The sequence below is a fragment of the Cydia strobilella genome, chromosome 22 (genome assembly GCF_947568885.1).
Source record: "Cydia strobilella chromosome 22, ilCydStro3.1, whole genome shotgun sequence".
NCBI lineage: Eukaryota > Metazoa > Arthropoda > Insecta > Lepidoptera > Tortricidae > Cydia > Cydia strobilella.
The window spans coordinates 9,696,529-9,715,355 of NC_086062.1; the positions used below are offsets into that span (position 1 = coordinate 9,696,529).

Consider the following 18,827-nt stretch of genomic DNA (forward strand, 5'->3'; position numbering starts at 1 on the left):
CTCACGCCAACCACTCCGTCCGTTTACACCACCGTCACCGGCGCCGAAACGCGGTATGTACCTATATACAAAACGAACTCATTCACACTAACCCGAGGACTCGGGTCGCCACAGCCGCTCACGCCAACCACTCCGTCCGTTTACACCACCGTCACCGGCGCCGAACCGCGGTATGTACCTATATACAAAACGACCTCATTCACACTAACCCGAGGACTCGGGTCGCCGCAGCCGCTCCCGCCAACCACTCCGTCCGTCTACACCACCGTCACCGGCGCCGAAACGCGGTATTTATACAAAATGAACTCATTCACACTAACCCGAGGACTCGGGTCGCCGCAGCCGCTCACGCCAACCACTCCGTCCGTCTACACCACCGTTACCGGCGCCGAAACGCGGTATGTACGTATATACAAAACGAACTCATTCACGGTGACCCGAGGACTCGGGTCGCCGCAGCCGCTCACGCCAACCACTCCGTCCGTCTACACCACCGTCACCGGCGCCGAAACGCGGTATGTACATGTACCTATATACAAAACGAAATATTGATATTAATTAAATATTAATTAAAAGTACGGAACCCTCGGTGCGCGAGTCCGACTCGCACTTGGCCGGTTTTTTTTGTGTATCGATGTATCTATTATGTTATAACATTTAAAATTTACAGTAGATTTACATTAAACATAGGAAATCTTTAAAAAGAAGAACTACACTTTTAGTATTTTTTTTTAAATTAAAGTAGTAGTATCCAGGTCCCATTTTACTTCATTGCGGAACGCCTCTCGCTCATAGTTTAATGGTACCCCACAGAATCCGCGCTGCATTTGAAGCTATCTTCAAACGATCTACGTTGCTGCAAGATGTAGAAGGTGGTTTAGAAAGTGGCCAGCTGTCTCCAGGGCTGGCCAGGAGCCCAAGCATTAACAAGAAAGTGCAGCTGGTACGTAATCATCAGAGGGCGGAATTGCTCTTTTTTTTTTTATTACAAAAAGGCAAGCACTTGACCGCAATCTCACCTGATGGTAAGTGCCGATGCAGTCTAGGATGGATCATGCTTACCTAAAAGATGTCTATTCACTCTTGATTTCAAAAGATCCAAGTTATAGTGGACTGGGAATATATTTGCAGGAAGTGAATTCCACTCCTTAGCCGTTCGCATGATAAAGCTGCTCATGGCAAAAATCAAACGTTAATAGAGTTAGAACGTTGAATTTTATCGACTTTTTCAGCTATCGATAAGTTCAGTCACCTGACTTTAACATTAACCTCTTTGATTAGCTAGTTGGCCATTTGACCTCTTTGATTAGATTAAAAGTAAATTGCATGGCAGTTAACTGTCATTTCTGCCACTAGTCTTTTTGCAACTAATTCACGTTTTACAAAAAATGGTAAATCCAAAAAGAAAAACAATTAACAAATGGAGAAAGAAATATCCTTGTCTTACTTACAACGAAAACAACTCAACAATATACTGCTCTAAATGTAAGGTTCACTTAAAGCACCTAAAAAAAATATTGCGTTGAATCTCACATAACGAGTAAAACACATTCACCTGAGTTTAAAGAGGTAAAGAACGATAATAGTTTTTATCTAGATTTGATAATATTTCTCGTTTGTTGCAACATTCCAACACATGGAAAAAAAATATAATCCACATTTCCGGAATTTTTTAAGGTGACTGAACTTATCGATAGCTGAAAAGTCGATAAAATTCAACGTTCCAACTCTATTAACGTTTGATTTTTGCCATGAGCAATTCCGCCCTCTGGTAATCATCATCAGTTCCACTTTGCTGCACGCCGAAGGTCCCAACGGTGACCAGCTATCCCCAGAAGAGTTGTAGAGTCTAACCTCCTAAGGCCCAAGATCCTACCTATAGTACTTCTTCAGTTTGATGAAATTTAAATCATATAATATTGGAACAGAGTCGCTTCTGCTTTGCCTCGTTCAATTTTCAAAATCAACTCTATTTCCTACACTATAGGTTCAAATTTCAGTGGCAAATTTTGGATTTTCCGTTTGTATGGCTGGGCCTTAGGAGGCTAAGGTATCATCATTCCGTGATTTTGACAGCTGGAGTAGGAGGAGAGGAAGCTGGTTTGCAAAACAACTTTTGACAACCAGAGTTAGTATAGATTCTGGAGCCGTAAAGTGCCATCTAGATCAGATCTCAAACTCGAAGCACGATATTTTTTCTTAGACTTTGAAACTCTTCTACCACAGATTTAATATATACGCTAGATGACGCAAATACCACGATTTGTATTGAAACCAAGCGTGTCGACTTTTTCATACAAAATTTACGCATAATATAATTTTAAAATTACTTATCTGTGATAGGAAATATGTTCTTGCCGTTGGGTGCTCGTAATTTTTGGGCCTTTGCAGTTAATTATCATGCAACGAAGCATTTTTTAAGTTTTCACGGACGTTCGGCTGCAACAACTGGCGGCATGGACTGTAAAGAGCGACGGTCAACCTCGACGCTTGGTCGGGGTTCGGACACGCGAAGCAGATGCATTTGCGTCTTCTATGGTATATTTATTTCTGTGTCTTCTACAATAACTCGGATGAAAAAGTGGTAGAACCCACTTTACTTAATGTATGTATGTATTTATGTATGTATAAACTCTTTATTGTACAAAACACAGAACACAAATATTGCACAGAAATAGGCAGTACAAAGGCGAACCCTTAAGGGATAACCCTTTAAGGGATTTCTTCCACGGATTTTATTTAAATGTATTTCGTTTCCTATATTAATTATTTGTCTGAATAATCGTGTCTTCTCAGCCCCGGGAACGAGTTTGCGACATGTCTCCCGAAGACCAGAAGGCGTGGGAACAATTAGAGATGGGCAAAGAAATCGATTTCGACCGCATGCTGCAAATTGCCCGCAAGAGAGATACGGTGAGTGGCTGGTCTTAAATATTCAGGCAACTGAACGTATTTTATAATTACTGGCACACCGATGAGTCTTCACTCGATCTGCTCCTTTTTTGGAATAGACGCTAAGTTATTCAGATAAGTCAAAAGTTTTTACACACTTTTATTTAGCTTCACATTATATATACACGGTGTTTCCTGTAACAGGAGCAATCAATTAAACTGGAGGCTGTAGGTACGCCTCAAACTGACCAACATTTGTTCAGCAACTTTTTAAAAATATGAAATTTTTACATTATATCTTTTTCATACTAATTAAATATTATTTTCAATGTACGCTGCCATGTGTGTGTTTGACGTTGCTTTTCACCCTTTAAACATAACATTGCAATACATTGCGTCTTAAAATAAACTTTAAAGTGTAATTAAAATCAAAACACAAGTTATTTTTAAAAGTTGCTGAACAAATGTTGGTTAGTTTGAAAAGTACAGCCTACAGCCTAATTTAATGCTCCTGTTACAGGAAACACCCGGTGTATAGTGCCTCAAATCTTGTAACTAAAATTTGAACCACTTTCCGGTATCTGAAACAGTTGAAATTTGGAGTACTATCGTAATTCCGGTGACAATACAATAATATGCTAACATCGAGGTGTTCTGATGATGCAGTCGGTAGGCAGTTCACAGTTCCTGTTGTATTCGGGATTAGGGATCTAAGTAAAACCACCGAGCTAGCTAGACCAAGACTGATTTATTTTTATTCTCAACCTACCACACATTCCTCAGCTACCCACATGTATCAATATAATGATATACCTATGTATATACAACATCTTCCCCCTTATGAACAAACATGCATATTTTCATAATAGGTAGCCAAACAAAATTAAACTAGAGCATTATCTTATTAAATACATTTAACAAGAACATATATGTATATAGGTATTTTTTTTTAATATCTAAACGTATGTATTTATTTAACTATCGTTACAACAATATTACTTTTGTCTTGCTATAAACTTTTACATATTACTTTTACACCTTATTTTATTGAGTTTGACAAAAAAAATAATATCATTTATCAACATTAACATGCAGCGATAATCGCACTAGGCCATTGTAAACCCTATTACATTGCATTAACGTTCATCACAAGCTTATTGACTGTAATGGGTCGTATACATACAATGCAATTTATGATATCCTTATTTACTAGTAGACATTTTTAACTTGATAAGTAAATACTTAAGTTAAAGACAATATTTTTAAATTACTTAGGTACCTAAGTGCTTTTTTTTTTTTAAATAAAAAAACAAAGATTCACCATTCACCGTCAATATTAAATTTATACTATACCTACCTAAGTATTATAACTAATAAAACCTATCCGGCGTGCGTACTCGCCGGCCTGAACGAGTGTAGCGGAAAGCGGAATCTTGATCAGCTGTGGCCTGGGGCCCACAGGAACTCTGTGGTCCTGGTGTTTGACCTCCGCCACACTCCTCCAAGTCATCATAGTATTTTGATATATTTGCCCCTGAATTAGTATTGTCAGAATTATCAGTAGGCGGCGCCGGCGCCGCTGGTATGATATGTTGCCTGTTGCGGCGGTATCGGCGGCCGTCCGGCGTGCGCACCCAGTAGGAGCGCGGCTCGGCGGCGGCGCGCTCCACCTGCGCGCGCAACCAGCACCCTCTGCCGTTTATCTGATACCAATCTTTGCGGTATTCCGTGACGTGCAAACATAGGTTTCAAAATACCTATCACTGTCGCGCTTCTCAAATCCACTATAGTAGCCACCTCCACGTACTTGGAGTAATAGTCTACCACGAGCAAATAATGTTTGTCCTTTACCTGAAAAATATCAGCTGCGAGCACCTGCCAAGGCCTATCGGGCGAGGCGTGCGGCGCGAGAGGCTCGCGCGGCGGGGAAGCACGCCGCTGCGCGCACGTCTCGCACTCGCGCACCGCGCGCTCCACGGCGGCCGCCATGCCCGGCCACCACATCACATCGCGCGCTCGTCTTTTGCACTTCTCGATGCCGAGATGACCTTCATGTACCTTCTTGATCATTTCAGCCCGTAAACCACTAGGGATAATCACCAAGTCGTTTCGAAACACTACGTCCTCCACGACATGGATCTCATCTCTTACCTCCCAGTAAGACTTAGCTTTTTCAGTTACAATGCTTTTGGTATGCGGCCATCCCTTTCTGTAATACTCCATTACTTCGCACAAACTCTGGTCAATTCTCGTTGCATCTCGTATTGCCTGCATTTTAGTGTTACTAAATGGTAGGTTACTCACCAGAGTATTTATGTGTAAATGTACCTCCTGTTGTACTCGCTGATCGCCCCTCTCGCCTAAATCCGTGGTCGCCCTTGACAACGTGTCAGCCACGTACATCAGTCGCCCCGGTACATAACAAATGTTTAAGCAATATATTTGCAGTTTTAATAACATACGTTGTAGTCTTATCGGTGTCTCGTTCAGCGGCTTTTTGAAAATAGCCTCCAATGGCTTATGATCCGTTTCTACCGTTACCTGAGAGTGCCCATAGATAAATTGGTGAAACTTACTGCAGCCAAACAGGATAGCGAGGAGCTCCTTCTCTATTTGAGCCCATCTACATTCGGTGGGAGTGAGCGTGCGCGCGGCGTAGGCCACGGGCCGCCCGCCCTGGAGCAGCACAGCGCCCAGCCCGCGAGAACTCGAGTCCACCGACACCGTCACCGGCTCGTTGGGCGAGTAGTACCTGAGTGTAGGCGCCTGTGCTAATTGCCGCTTAAGGTCCTTGAATGCTTTCGTGTGCACCTCATGCCAGTCGAAATTTAAATCTTTTTTTAATAGCTCCCTTAACGGCTCCACCTTATCTGCATAATTATGAATAAAACGAGACACATAATTTGTCATCCCCATGAAGCGTTCCAACCCTTTTTTGTCTTCCGGAATAGGCATATTATCTATACACTTTACCCTATCTGGATCAATCCGAATGCCATTTCTATCAAGTATGTGGCCCAAAAATTTTACAGTTTCCTGACCAAACACACACTTGTTCTTATTGAACTTGACCCCAAACTCGGCCGCTACACGCATTACCTCCCCTAACCGCTGATCATGTTCATCTCGCGTCTTTCCGTAAACTAATATATCGTCGATAAACACCTCCACACCCTGCCTTGCAAATAACTTATACATTATACTGTGAAAAACTTCCGACGCACAACTGACCCCGAACGGTAACCTGAGGAAGCGGAAGCGCCCAAACGGTGTCGCGAATGTGCAAAGTTTTGAGCTAGGTTCATCTAAAACACACATATAAAACCCTTTACTCGCATCTAACACCGAAAAATACATGGCCCCCGAGATATTAGCCGTTATTTCATCAAGAGTGGGGAGTTGGAAATGGCTTCGCTTAATCGCTTTATTTAAATGCTGCGGATCCAGACATAGCCGAATATTTCCATCCGCTTTTTCTACTATCACAATATTGGAGACCCAGTCAGTAGGCTCACTAACTGGCACTATTATATTTAACTGCTGAAGCCTTTGCAACTCCTCCTGTAATTTTGGCCGTAATTTAATTGGTATTTTCCGAGACCCTCTAACAACAGGCGGGACAGTTTCATCAATTGTTAACTTATGTAACCCCGGCAACTGCCCAATTCCCTCAAAAATGTGCTTATGCGACGCTATCATCTTACTAATGCAAGTGTCTTTAATTTCATAAATACGCTTTATCAACCTTAATTGTACGCAAGCATCTCGCGCTAACAAATTATCACACTCGGCGTCTAGCACATATACTTTTTCTCTAATTGTAGCATTATTAAAACTTAAATCCGCTTCAAAACAACCTGCCAATGGTAATATATGTTTACTAACCTCTTTCAATATTGTACTCGTCTTACATAATAATTGCTTATCAAATCCGGCAGCCACATAACTGTCTATCGAGATAACTGTCACATCCGCACCGCTGTCCAATTTAAACTGCACCCGCACTCCGTTTACGACTATCCACTCGTACCAGTCCTTTTTGTCAACGCTTCCGACTTCAATTCCCCTTATCATAAACTCCTCCTCTTCGCTCATTTCCTCCGTCGTTTGACACGATAACTCACGCATCGTATGACTCACAAATCCGGACGACCGACAACATCTCGCGAAATGCCCTCTCCTGTTACACCTAAAGCATATCACTTGCACCGCTGGACATCTGTTGTTGTCATGCATGTAGCTACAATTCCAACATCTCCTTGAGCTCCGGCCGGCACCGGCACCGGCACCGGCACCGGCAGCAGCGGGCGTCGGTCGGGGCCGGGCGGCCGGCGGCGGCGGGCCGGGCCGGGCGGCGGCCCGCGGCCGCGCCACGACGGGCTCGACGGCGGCGCTCGGCGCAGGCGGCTCCGCGCCGCACACGGCCCCGGCCTGCTCGCTCGCCACCTCGGCCGCCCTGCACCATGCTGCGGCGTCGCCTAACTCCAAGTCCGACTTTCTGAGCATCCTTTCCCTCAGCTGGCCATCTTTTATCCCCCGTATCATTTGAGTCAAAATCAAGCTATCCCTTAGATCCCCAAATTTACACGATTTACTTTTCACTTTCAATGTGGCCAAATATTTCTCAAACTTGTCACTTCCCTGAGAACACTCGAAAAACATATGTCTCTCAAAGTTAATGTTTTTTGTTGGGTTACACCTCGATTCGAACTTTCGGCACAACACATTAAAATCGTTCTTTTCGGCCTCTTCAAAGTCCAATTCTTCATATATTTCACGCCCACTTTTACCAATGATATGTAAGAATAACGCACACTTTTCCTTTCCCGATGCCCCATCGCGCCCCGAAGCTACCAAATACCAATCGAATGTCTTTTTCCAATCACGCCAATTGTCCGCCATATTGCCATTACCGCCTTCGCATAACGGCGCGGGCTGTTGTAAACTTGCATAGCCGCTATTCTGAGCGGCCAACCCTGCAACTTGATTTTCCTCCATCACTATAGGCACTAAAACGTCCGATTTACGATTTATATGCTGAGTTATTTACACCTGACACCATGTTGTATTCGGGATTAGGGATCTAAGTAAAACCACCGAGCTAGCTAGACCAAGACTGATTTATTTTTATTCTCAACCTACCACACATTCCTCAGCTACCCACATGTATCAATATAATGATATACCTATGTATATACAACAGTTCCTCGGTAGAAAAACACAAACACATCAATTTTAGGCTCATTAGAAAGGTCTCAAGAAGTACTCGATAGACATGCAAATGAGAAGAAGTACAGTCAGCAATAAAAGTGTGTCACAAATTTTTTTTTGACTGTTATTGTTTTCAATAGGAAGGGAAAAAAATACATTGTAAAAAATTCGTAACCTCTTGGGGTGCGAGTTCTAATCGAACTTCGCCAGTTTTTTCTTCTTTTTTTTATAAACAACGGTTTTTTTTTAAACACCTACACTTAACTGTCTAGTCCTTGTATCTTGTATCTTGTTTTGATGGTACTGATTTAATATAAACTCTTTACAGCAACTGGACGAAACTGACTATGAAGACGAAACCAGCCTGTACTACTGCCATATCGACCCCGCGCCCTTCCAACTGGTCGAGAGGACCTCATTACTCAAGGTACGTTATTTATACCACGGCTCAGTAATTTCAGTCAACTATGTTTAGCCAATTTTGAGTGATTGAGTAAAAGCAGATGCTGCACCAAGCTGATCTAGAATCCATTGAGTCAAATTGAAAACTAGTCCAGAACTGTAAAACAAACCTAAATGCACTGGCTAACTCAAACAATGTCATACTTAGATGGGTACCAGGGCACTCCGACATTAAAGGAAACCAAAGATAAGATATAACTCCGTAATAGATGGATACAGTCTAAGGAAAAAACGTGCCTCGAAAATCAAGAAAATTTTATTCTCGTTCAGAGGGCGCTACTAGTTTTGGCCTACCTATTTAACAATTTTAACGCATATCAGTGAAAGAACATGGGTCAAAATCATAAGAATAATTAATGCAAATAAAAAAAATCATTTATCTATATTTAAATACATTCTATCGTATTTTTATAAATCTTCATTTTTAGTTTTAAAGTGTGTCGACAGATGGCAGTGAATTTACTGGGGTTACAAAATTTACTATGACAGTACCGCTCTAGTATAAGTTACTTTATGAAGGAAACGAAGAAGCGGACGAACTTGCTAGAAAGGGCGCAGACACACCCCTGGTCGTCCCAGAACCGTTATGTAGAATTAAAAAAAACATTAAAATTATTTTATTTGCATAAAATATGGTGCAACAAGGTGATATTGGAAAGGTTTTCCCGTACAGTGACATATTTTGCTGGTTAAGCATGCAAATGTTATCTTAAAGCTATACGTAGGTGGTATTAATCTATTACATTGTTTATTATTTAATTACAAAACGGAATGCATATTCTCTGCTCAGCAACTTAGAAAGAACGAGAGCAATCGATTGGTGGAAGTTCGTCAAAGGACAACATAGAGTAACATACTAGAGCGGTACTGTCATAGTAAATTTTGTAACCCCAGTAAATTCACTGCCATCTGTCGACACAATTTAAAACTAAAAATAAATATTTTTTAAAAATACGATAAAATGTATTATGGATAAATGATTTTTTTATTTGCATTAATTATTTTTATGATTTTGACCCATGTTCTTTCATTGATATGCGTTAAAATTGTTAAATAACAAACGAAACCGTCAACGCCATCTATACGACAGTTGGCCAAAGCTAGTAGCGCCCTCTGAACGAGAATCAAATTTTCTTGATTTTCGAGGCACGTTTTTTCCTTAGACTGTATCCATCTATTACGGAGTTATATCTATCTTTGAAGGACAAGAACACTCGAAAGCTCTAATCAAAGGGTTCAACGGCAAAACTGCTAAGGAGCTTCTAGGGCTCAAAAGACACAAAGCCTGCGCGGTAACTAGAATATTGATTGGACACTGCAAGTTGAACAAACACATGTTTCAAATTGAAAAGGATGCGACATGCAGGTTCTGCCAGGAGTCAGAGGAGACTGCAATGCACATTCTCTGTTCCTGTAGAGCATTAATGTCAAAAAAAACTACTTAGAACGGCACGTGCAACCCTAAGTTTGCAATCCTATGAGGTACAGAGCATTACGGTCCAAAGAATCTGGAATTTCCTGGATACAACGGGCATTAGTAATGAACTTTAAAGGGCCGTCAGCCCGTCACAATAGATCACTGCTTGGTCGACGTGACACTCAAAGGCCCACAACGCCTCCAATAATAACAACAGCAGATGGTTAACGAAGGGTTGAAAGACAAGTGACCCATTGCAGTCAGGATATTGCGTTATTCAGTTCCAGGGTGAAATGGGTCCTTTCGTCCGAGTTAAACACACTACTTTCCATTTCGACTCGAAAGTAAATTTTCTCTGTTTCGTTTAATTTAATTTATGTGTGCTGTCTGTTAATTTGACCTGAACTTATTTGATCGTTTTTGTTTTGTTTTAATGTTTTATTTTATAGAATCTGTTTAATTCTGATTGTGTTGTATCTATTATCTCTACCGCATAAGCCTTTTGGCATCTTAGCTGTAAGATTGTGCATGTGACTAAAATAAAGAAATAAATGAATGTATTAAGTTATTAATTTTATAAACTTGTAATACATAATATTTTATTGAACATTTAAGGTTGGTCAAAAAGTGCTACTTTTCTCGCGAACTAGTGCTTTTTACTTTTCCATTGTTTTTAAATTTATTCTTGTTCCAATTCATGACTACTTATTGATGAGTGTTAATATAAGTTTCCTTTAAACGTCGTAATCAACATAAAAACCTACTGTTAATGTAAGAATACGAAAAATATACATATTTTATAATTTAATTACTTACCTCATCATCATTATAACACGTTTATTTTTTAATATTGAATATTGAAAAACCGTTCTTAATAAGTTGTCTGAATGGAACGGAATAGCTGCCGAAACGCCTGTCCTCAGCGCCTGTCAAAGAAGAGGCGGTTTTTCTTACTTTTACTACCTACTAAGAGGCGTTTTAAGTTTCCAAAGTTTTTATTCCTTACTTGTTGTTTTTATTATTTTTTCGCAACTGTATAAAAAAAAAAACGCCGTTCGATACACGTGCGGAAATGTCATTCTTCATGTCTTCTCTTCATTCTGTCATACTTTCCGCACTAGCATCGAAATGTACTATTTTGAATGTGATATTCCCTAGGTAATGCGATTTTCAATTTCAATCCACTTATTTAATTCATGAAAAGTGAACTTTAGGAAATGAAAATATTCATACATATAATGTAAACTTCCAAATATCCAATGATATATTCTTTGTATTTTTGGATTCTTGGAGGTATTTAAATGTTTAATACTTTCACATTTATTTTATAATGTGTGTAGAAGAGGAGAGCAAAGAGGGATTTAGAAAAGGAATTTCGATAGTTATGGAAAAGTAACACAAGCAGTTGACTTATTCGCACCAGGTTTAATAAAGTACTGACATAAAAACATGAATTACAGACATACGTCAAGGGTTTAAAAATAGAGTTCTAGAAAAAGAACTTAAAACTAAACATAGACAATAAATAAGTATCAAAAACTATACAAAAACAAATACAACCTCAACAATGTGTTTAGTGTAAATTAATTTATTGAAAATTTAAACAGGTTCATTCGCTGTTCTCCACGTTGGGAGTGAGCAGAGCTTACGTCACGGCTATCGGCAGGCTTATAGGTGTTGTCTCACTACAAGAGGTAAGTTCTTAAACTTTAGATTCTTCGTACCTGTTTCCTTCTTCATTTTTAGCGAATCAACATATATCCAAAGAATTGGCTTTGACACTCATACGAAACCGATATATTTACTGACCTTCTATCCTAGGAAATCTAGATCTTTGACTTCTTCTGAAGCTTTCGGCACATATCTGTGGCCCTAACGGCCCTAGTGAATAAGGGTACAAGTCTCGGGCAGCGTTGTTGTAAAAGGGCGTAAGTTGGCGTAAGGCGTAACACCTATGCCCTATACGCCTAAGATTTTTTAGTTTTGTATAAATATGTACTTAATTAAATGTATCTCCTCAGCTTCGTAAAGCCATCGAAGATGTTAACTCCGGCGTGCTGACCCTCGCGACCCGCCCCGCGCCCCCCGCGCCCCCACCCCCTCCCCCCGCCGCGCCCCGCGCCGGCTCCGAGCCCGCGCCCCCCAGCGACAGCGAGACGGCCAAACTCACACAAGACACCAAGTGAACGAGGTATTGGGAATAAAACGAGATGTTATACGAACATTCATGAGATAATAATATTTTCATCACACTCGCTCAGTAAATGTGAAATTGCACGCAGGCTTAGCGGAAACTATGGAAAAAGCGTTTTCCCTAGGGAGTTATGAAGTTTCTAGTATTATAATTAACAGTTATTTATACTTCACTCTTGTATCGCAAGTGTGATGAAAAGCATTATGTAACTCGGGGCGTAATAATATTGCAAACTCGAGTCTATAAATCGCTCCGGTAAGCCGTTATTTAACTTACGCCCCATGCTGCACAATGTACTATTGTCTTACAAGGGGGCAAAGTTGTTGTTTAATACCCGTAAAAAATCCAAAATTGAACCACGACCGTAGCGAGTGCTTCGAAAAGTGGAATCTTGAGTGGGTCTCAAAGGTACCTTATTGCGGTTGGCTATTATTAACGACGCTCCAATATTGATGCGTTGCTAACCGACGTAAGCGCCAACCACCATAAGGTACCTTCACCCGTGGAACGTCACAAATATCATAACGCCTCTTAATTTACAAATCCATTATATATTAGTGCAAATACTTGCCTAAAATAAACAAAACATTAAATAATATTAAGTATTTAAAAAATAGACGGTAAAATTATTACCGTAAAACCACTCAACTATACCACAGTACCAGTACCACAACTTTTTTTTTATTAGTCTACTGTAGTGTCCCACTGCTCGGCAAGACCTCCCTCGTTTTCTCCACTCGACCTGTCATTGGCATTTTCCCACCATTTTGAGTAGAATGCGTTCAAGTCGCCATCTTCTTTTCCACAACTATGGTCCACAGTCCACAAATTGAATATGTAAATAAGTTTTAAATAATTTTAAGATTTATACAGTTGTTTTTAGTCACTCATGCGACATGTTTCGGAGAGCCTATGTCTCCTTTCTCAAGCACTAAAAGTGCGAGCAGCCTTCACAACGGCCGTGTATCGCGTACTGACAGTACGTGACTAACAAGTGAGTAAACCGTAAAATTATTTAATGTTAGTATGTCTCACAACAGTTTAAATTCGATTATGTAATTAAGTATGTATAAATGCCAATGTACTTTTTCGATTTTTCTGAGTTTTTTCTTCCATTTTTGTGAATATGTTGCCATAGAAATACGACATTCGAATAATAGTCACATCTGAACGAAGATATTAGAATAGAATAGAATAGAAGAGAGGGAGAGTTTTTATTCGTACAGAGACAGACTATAGACATACATTAAAAGAACATGGTGAACATAAAGTGGCACGAAATGGCCCCATCTCAGCATGCTGCTGGCGACTTCAAGCGCTGATCTTCCGATGAGACCATCAAGTGAGAATCACGGAAGGTAACAGACAAGAAGAAAGCAACATAAAGGGATAAAACATAATATATTTGAGTTAATGTTGGACCATAGGATCTATTGAACTATATAGGTAGTTGGGTGGTATGTTACGTGGTACGAAACCCTGCTAATGTCATGCCGCGGTTTATAGTATGAATTTTATGAGATGATTTTTTCGCCTCCATGAAAAATGACCTGCCGTTTTCGCCACCCGCGGGGCTGATTGTTCTTCGAATAAGCTGTTAAATAAATTTGAAACTTAATAATATCACGATAGTTTTCATAGTTTTATTTCATAGTAGATAACTATCGCGGTAACCGAAGACAATATTAAGAATAAGAATAATTTTATTGACAATAGAAAACAATATTCTGAGACATATAAAATATATATTTATAATAAAACATTAGGTATCTACATCAAAATGGCTACGGCACACAGTTAACATAGTAACACATACACATACATATAGTGAGACATATTAATATCACGATAGTTGCTTTTTAACGACATGGTTGCTTTGGCATGCGCCGAATACGGCTCTGCACAAAAGAAACAAAAGGCTTTTGTTTAATAGATAGGGCCCGAGTCGAAAACAGTCATCTCATAAAATTGTACAAAGTTTGATGATCGATGATTGTCACATATTTGAAATGACGATGTTAGATATGACAACTGAGTTGTTAAATATTTTAACTTAAATAGGATATACTATACTCTGTAAATAGCTTGTAATATTTATTTTGTACTAGCAATTTTGTGGCTTATTGTGATTTCATTGTGCATTGTGTCTATTTTGTAGTTTTGATATAGGTATTTAGTATTTACAAAACTCGCAAAATGTTTTTTGGAGTTAATTGGAGTTTACTCCTTAAGTATCGATACTTTTTCATAAACAGCGTGGAAAAAATAATAGACCCTGGAGGGCAAGTACCTTAAAACCTTAAGTTAGCTCATTTTACTCAAATTTTATTTAAAAAAAAAACTGCATTCAAGGATTTTTTTTAATTCGCTTCCCTCGTCCGGAAATTAAACCGACTAAAGATTCAATAACTGCTAAATATGCGATTTTATGGATAAACTTAAGGTTTGAAGGCACTTTCCCTCCAGGTCCCATTAATTTTATCACATGAAAATCTATGGGGAGAAAAATCAAATGTTACGTTACGTTTCGTGCGTAACTTATTTTGCGCATCCCATAGCAAAGGCTGCGTGGAAACACTTTATTAATTTTATAATATAAGTAAGGAGTAAACTGCAGTCGTGCGTCGGAGCTGACACACACACATTTTTTTAGATCCCAAAACTTAAACTTTTTACTTGTCTTATTCAGTTTTTTTTTTTTAATAAAACCATTGCCATTTTTATTAAATTCCGCCAAAATATCTAAAATCCCCGTCACCAAAAATAAAAATTCTGACACCATGCATTAATTTTTGTCATATTTTTTACATTATTTTTCATAATTATAGATACAGAATGAAATAAATAATTAACCACCAGCCATACTCTGCGTAGTGTCTTTATAGGTGTTACTGAACAACTTTTATTATGGGACCAATGCCGAAATCGCGACAAAAAATTTGACCAGCCCATAGAAATCAGCAGCATCACATCAGCCGCAATGTATGAAACAGCCAAATTTCACTCTGTATTAAAATGCAAGATGTCAATCTAAACTATAGCTGAAACTGAGAACTGCCTTCAGTATTATAAGATTTAGGCATAATTTAACGCTTTATTACTGCTTGGACAGTTATCTTTAATCGACATAATCGTAGGGTAGGACGGGGACGTTTGAAACACTTTATGTTTAACCGCCTGTAACTATTTTATTTTTAGTAGGGTATGTGCCTTTATTACGAGTATTATATAATAATAGAGCCTTTTATTCCTTAAGTATACATGTAGTTACAATTCAAATTGCTTATATTTATTTTCTAATTTAAGGACCCCTTCTGGGTATAAGCCGTATACGAGTATTAAAGGTTGTTTATTTCGTTTTTAAATAAAATGTGTTTGAAAAGCCTATCGCCCATGGATACGTAATGATAGGGAATTAAAGAGAATGTGGAAAAGTGGTTTTACCCCATAAGTGTGTTAATTGAAACACCTACAATTTGTTATTTCTAATCTTTTTTAAATAACTATCACGGTATTCAATGAGATCAACAAAATTTCGCAATAAAATTAAGAAATTTGACTTGTTTCAATCATAACGTGTTTCAATTGCCCCCGTCCTACCCTACTATAATGTTTCGCTATGTAGTTTCGCTAGCAGAAGCAAATCTTTTAGTCAGAAAAATGATTTGTACAATACGTTGCACGTAAATTAATGATCTAGTCAATTTACACATTACACAAACTTTAAAAATGTATTCTTATAAGAAAAACAAATATATACAGTAAATAACAAAAAAATGGTAATGAATGTTTTAAAAAATTGTACACCGCTTATTTTTTCTTGAATAAGTATAATGTCCAGCAGTTAATTTTTATATGTTTATGACGAATAGTTTAGTTTATTTGTGACGTTTTCAATCAAAAGGTACCACATTGACGCTTACCATAAGGACAAGTACCACATTGTATCTTTATTCAAAAACCTGTCAGAGCGTCCTAATGGCAAGCGGCAATGTGGTACCTTTTGGTTGGAAACGTCACATTTTTTGATATTTTGAATGTGTTGAATGTAAAATGGTGCTTTTTGGAATTGACGTATACGAGTATACAGTTTAATTTATTTTAGTCATATTTATTTTGAACTATATATTTTTATGAATTTTAGATAGGTATATAAAAGACGTTTAATTTTGTTTGACAACTTTATACGTACAATTACTAGTTAAGTTGGATGTAATTGTGTCATTTTCAACCAAAAGGGTACTTATTGTCGGTTGTCCATAAGGCGCTATTTCCATATAGCTTCAATTCGAAATCAACCTAATCGACAAGCGACAATGTGGTACCTTTTGGTTGAAAACGTCACATATATTTATTCTATGTGTATTTGTGAAATTAATGAAATTATCCGTTATATACTATTTGATATGCTATGTATAGTGTGCTTCAGTTTCATAGGTTAATAAACAAGGTACCTGCGCCAAAGATGGCCCGGTTCTAAAACTTATAAAACTCATATTTTTATATTTTGCGTAATTTTGCGTCCATGTTCGCTAGTAACATAGACCAAACTGCAACTTCAATATAAAACATAAGAAAAAAAATAACGATTGGCCTTCTTTGGTGCAGGTACCTTAACTTTTTTTTTAATATACCTAGGTACCTACTTATGACAATTGAAGCATACTGTACTATTGTCGAAAAACAAGGCTTGTGATTTAAAATCATTCCAAAAAATTTATTTGCAGCATTTAAATGTGTAAGTTTAGTGAAACTAGACGTGTGGAATGAAGCTGAAAAAAAATCATTTTTAGGGTTCCGTACCCAAAGGGTAAAAACGGGACCCTATTACTAAGACTGTATCATTGAACCGTGATAGCTAGACAGTTGAAATTTTCACAGATGATGTATTTCTGTTGCCCCTATAGCAACAAATACTAAAAAGTACGGAACCCTCGGTGGGCGAGTCCGACTCACACTTGTCCTTTTTTTAGTGCCATCTTTCGGCCACACTAATAATATATCTGCGATTGCAGCTAATTGTCACAACCCTACATATTTTTTATTACCGCAGATATAGTTTTGGCAACGGCCGCTTAATTAATTGCTCCTGATTGTGATTTGATTTTTAAAAAAAATTAGGTGTTTAAAAATGTATGTTTCAAAAATTAATTTTTAATCATTTTGGTCAAGACACTACCCTGAAATTGTTGTTTTTGGCAATTTTTCCAAGTCATGTTTCGGTTAAAAGGTTAAACTATGTACAAAAATAGTATTAGAGTTAGACCAAAATAATTTTATATTAATTTAATATGCTATCATAATCATTGTACTTTTCTTTGTCTAACTTTACCTAAAAAAACTACACATAAGTATATCTGTCCATTATAAAGATGGTAATGTTTCGTAAATAATGGAATAGTCATTGGAAAATAATGTGATGTATTTGTGAACTTTTTGTGGCAAAATACCATTTTAAGCTAACATGGTCGTTTACGTAAAAACTAATGAAAAAATGAAAATGAAAAATTGTTTATTTCGTTTAAGAATTACTTATACAGGTAAGTGTTGGTGCCTCTTTTTAAGTAAGAAAATACCTGTGTTAAGAGGCCACTAATATGCCGAAATATCGGGTTATTACCTGTTATTGCGATAAAAGACATAAATATGCACATAACACCCCTTTTTATAGTAGTTATAATTTTTGGCAAGTCTATTTGTTTATGTAAAATGAACGTATCGAATGAACATATTTGGAGCAAATTCCTGGGGCATTTCAGCGGTGTCAGCATGGTTGCATTTCTATCACCTGTCACTATGCCTGTCACTTTCGCACTTATGCTTGTTAGAACGTGACAGGCATGGTGACAGGCGATAAAAATGCTACCGTGCTAAGCCCGCAGAAAAGTGTCGGGTACGTGACGTTATTTTTTAACACTTCAGATAAAATCATATTCTGCATATACGTCTGCGAGCGATACTTTAAATTTTATTTTAAAGGAAAAAATGGAAAAAGTTACACTACCGGCAGGATTTGAACCCGCAACCTCCGCAATCCGTGCGTTGCTCTTAACCAATTGAGCTATGGAAGCCTACCAGAACCTTGCAAATCTTTCCATTCCTTCCCTTATGTATACACGCCTTTGGGGTGGCGTAAAGCGACATCTACCGTAAGACGATTACATCTTTTTAACGACACCGGAGTCTCAAGTTGCATTGAGAATTCACCAGTAACAATGTGCTAACCCATACTATAATCAATTTTTTTTTAACATGCAGATACGTCTGCGAGCGATACTCTAAATTTTATATTAAAGGAAAAAAACCCGGCATTTGGCACGAGGTTTGATAATTTAGTTTTAAACTCATCGGTATATACCTATATAATATAATACAGATTTCTGCCGGGTATTAAGGTAGCTGCCATACGCGTCACGTCCCTGACATTGTAGAAATTCCTTTTGGAGTGCCCCCCCCCCTATTTTTACACTTGTTTCAATAAATATAAACCTTGGAAGTGTGATTGCCTTCTAAATACGCTTGCTTATATAATTATATCGCCCAAAGGGCTCTTCGTCAGTGTGATCTGTTGCTTTTTGAATAGACGATATTTTGTGATGTTATTATTGTTTTATTTTAAAAATCACAAAACTATAAAGTGTAATAAATTAT

The 18,827-nt window shown here is 38.3% G+C and overlaps 1 protein-coding gene across 1 annotated transcript in view; it reads left to right on the forward strand.

The window, feature by feature from the left end:
• Positions 1-18,781, forward strand: part of LOC134751450 (chloride channel protein 2) — a 65,313-nt gene extending 46,532 nt beyond the window's left edge. Inside the window, exons 19-23 of the mRNA XM_063686858.1 lie at positions 814-943; positions 2,797-2,913; positions 8,432-8,530; positions 11,590-11,676; positions 12,004-18,781. Of these exons, the coding sequence (XP_063542928.1) occupies positions 814-943; positions 2,797-2,913; positions 8,432-8,530; positions 11,590-11,676; positions 12,004-12,168 (598 nt within the window). The 3' untranslated portion in view covers positions 12,169-18,781. The remainder of the gene's footprint in view (positions 1-813; positions 944-2,796; positions 2,914-8,431; positions 8,531-11,589; positions 11,677-12,003) is intronic.
• Positions 18,782-18,827: the final 46 nt, after the last annotated feature.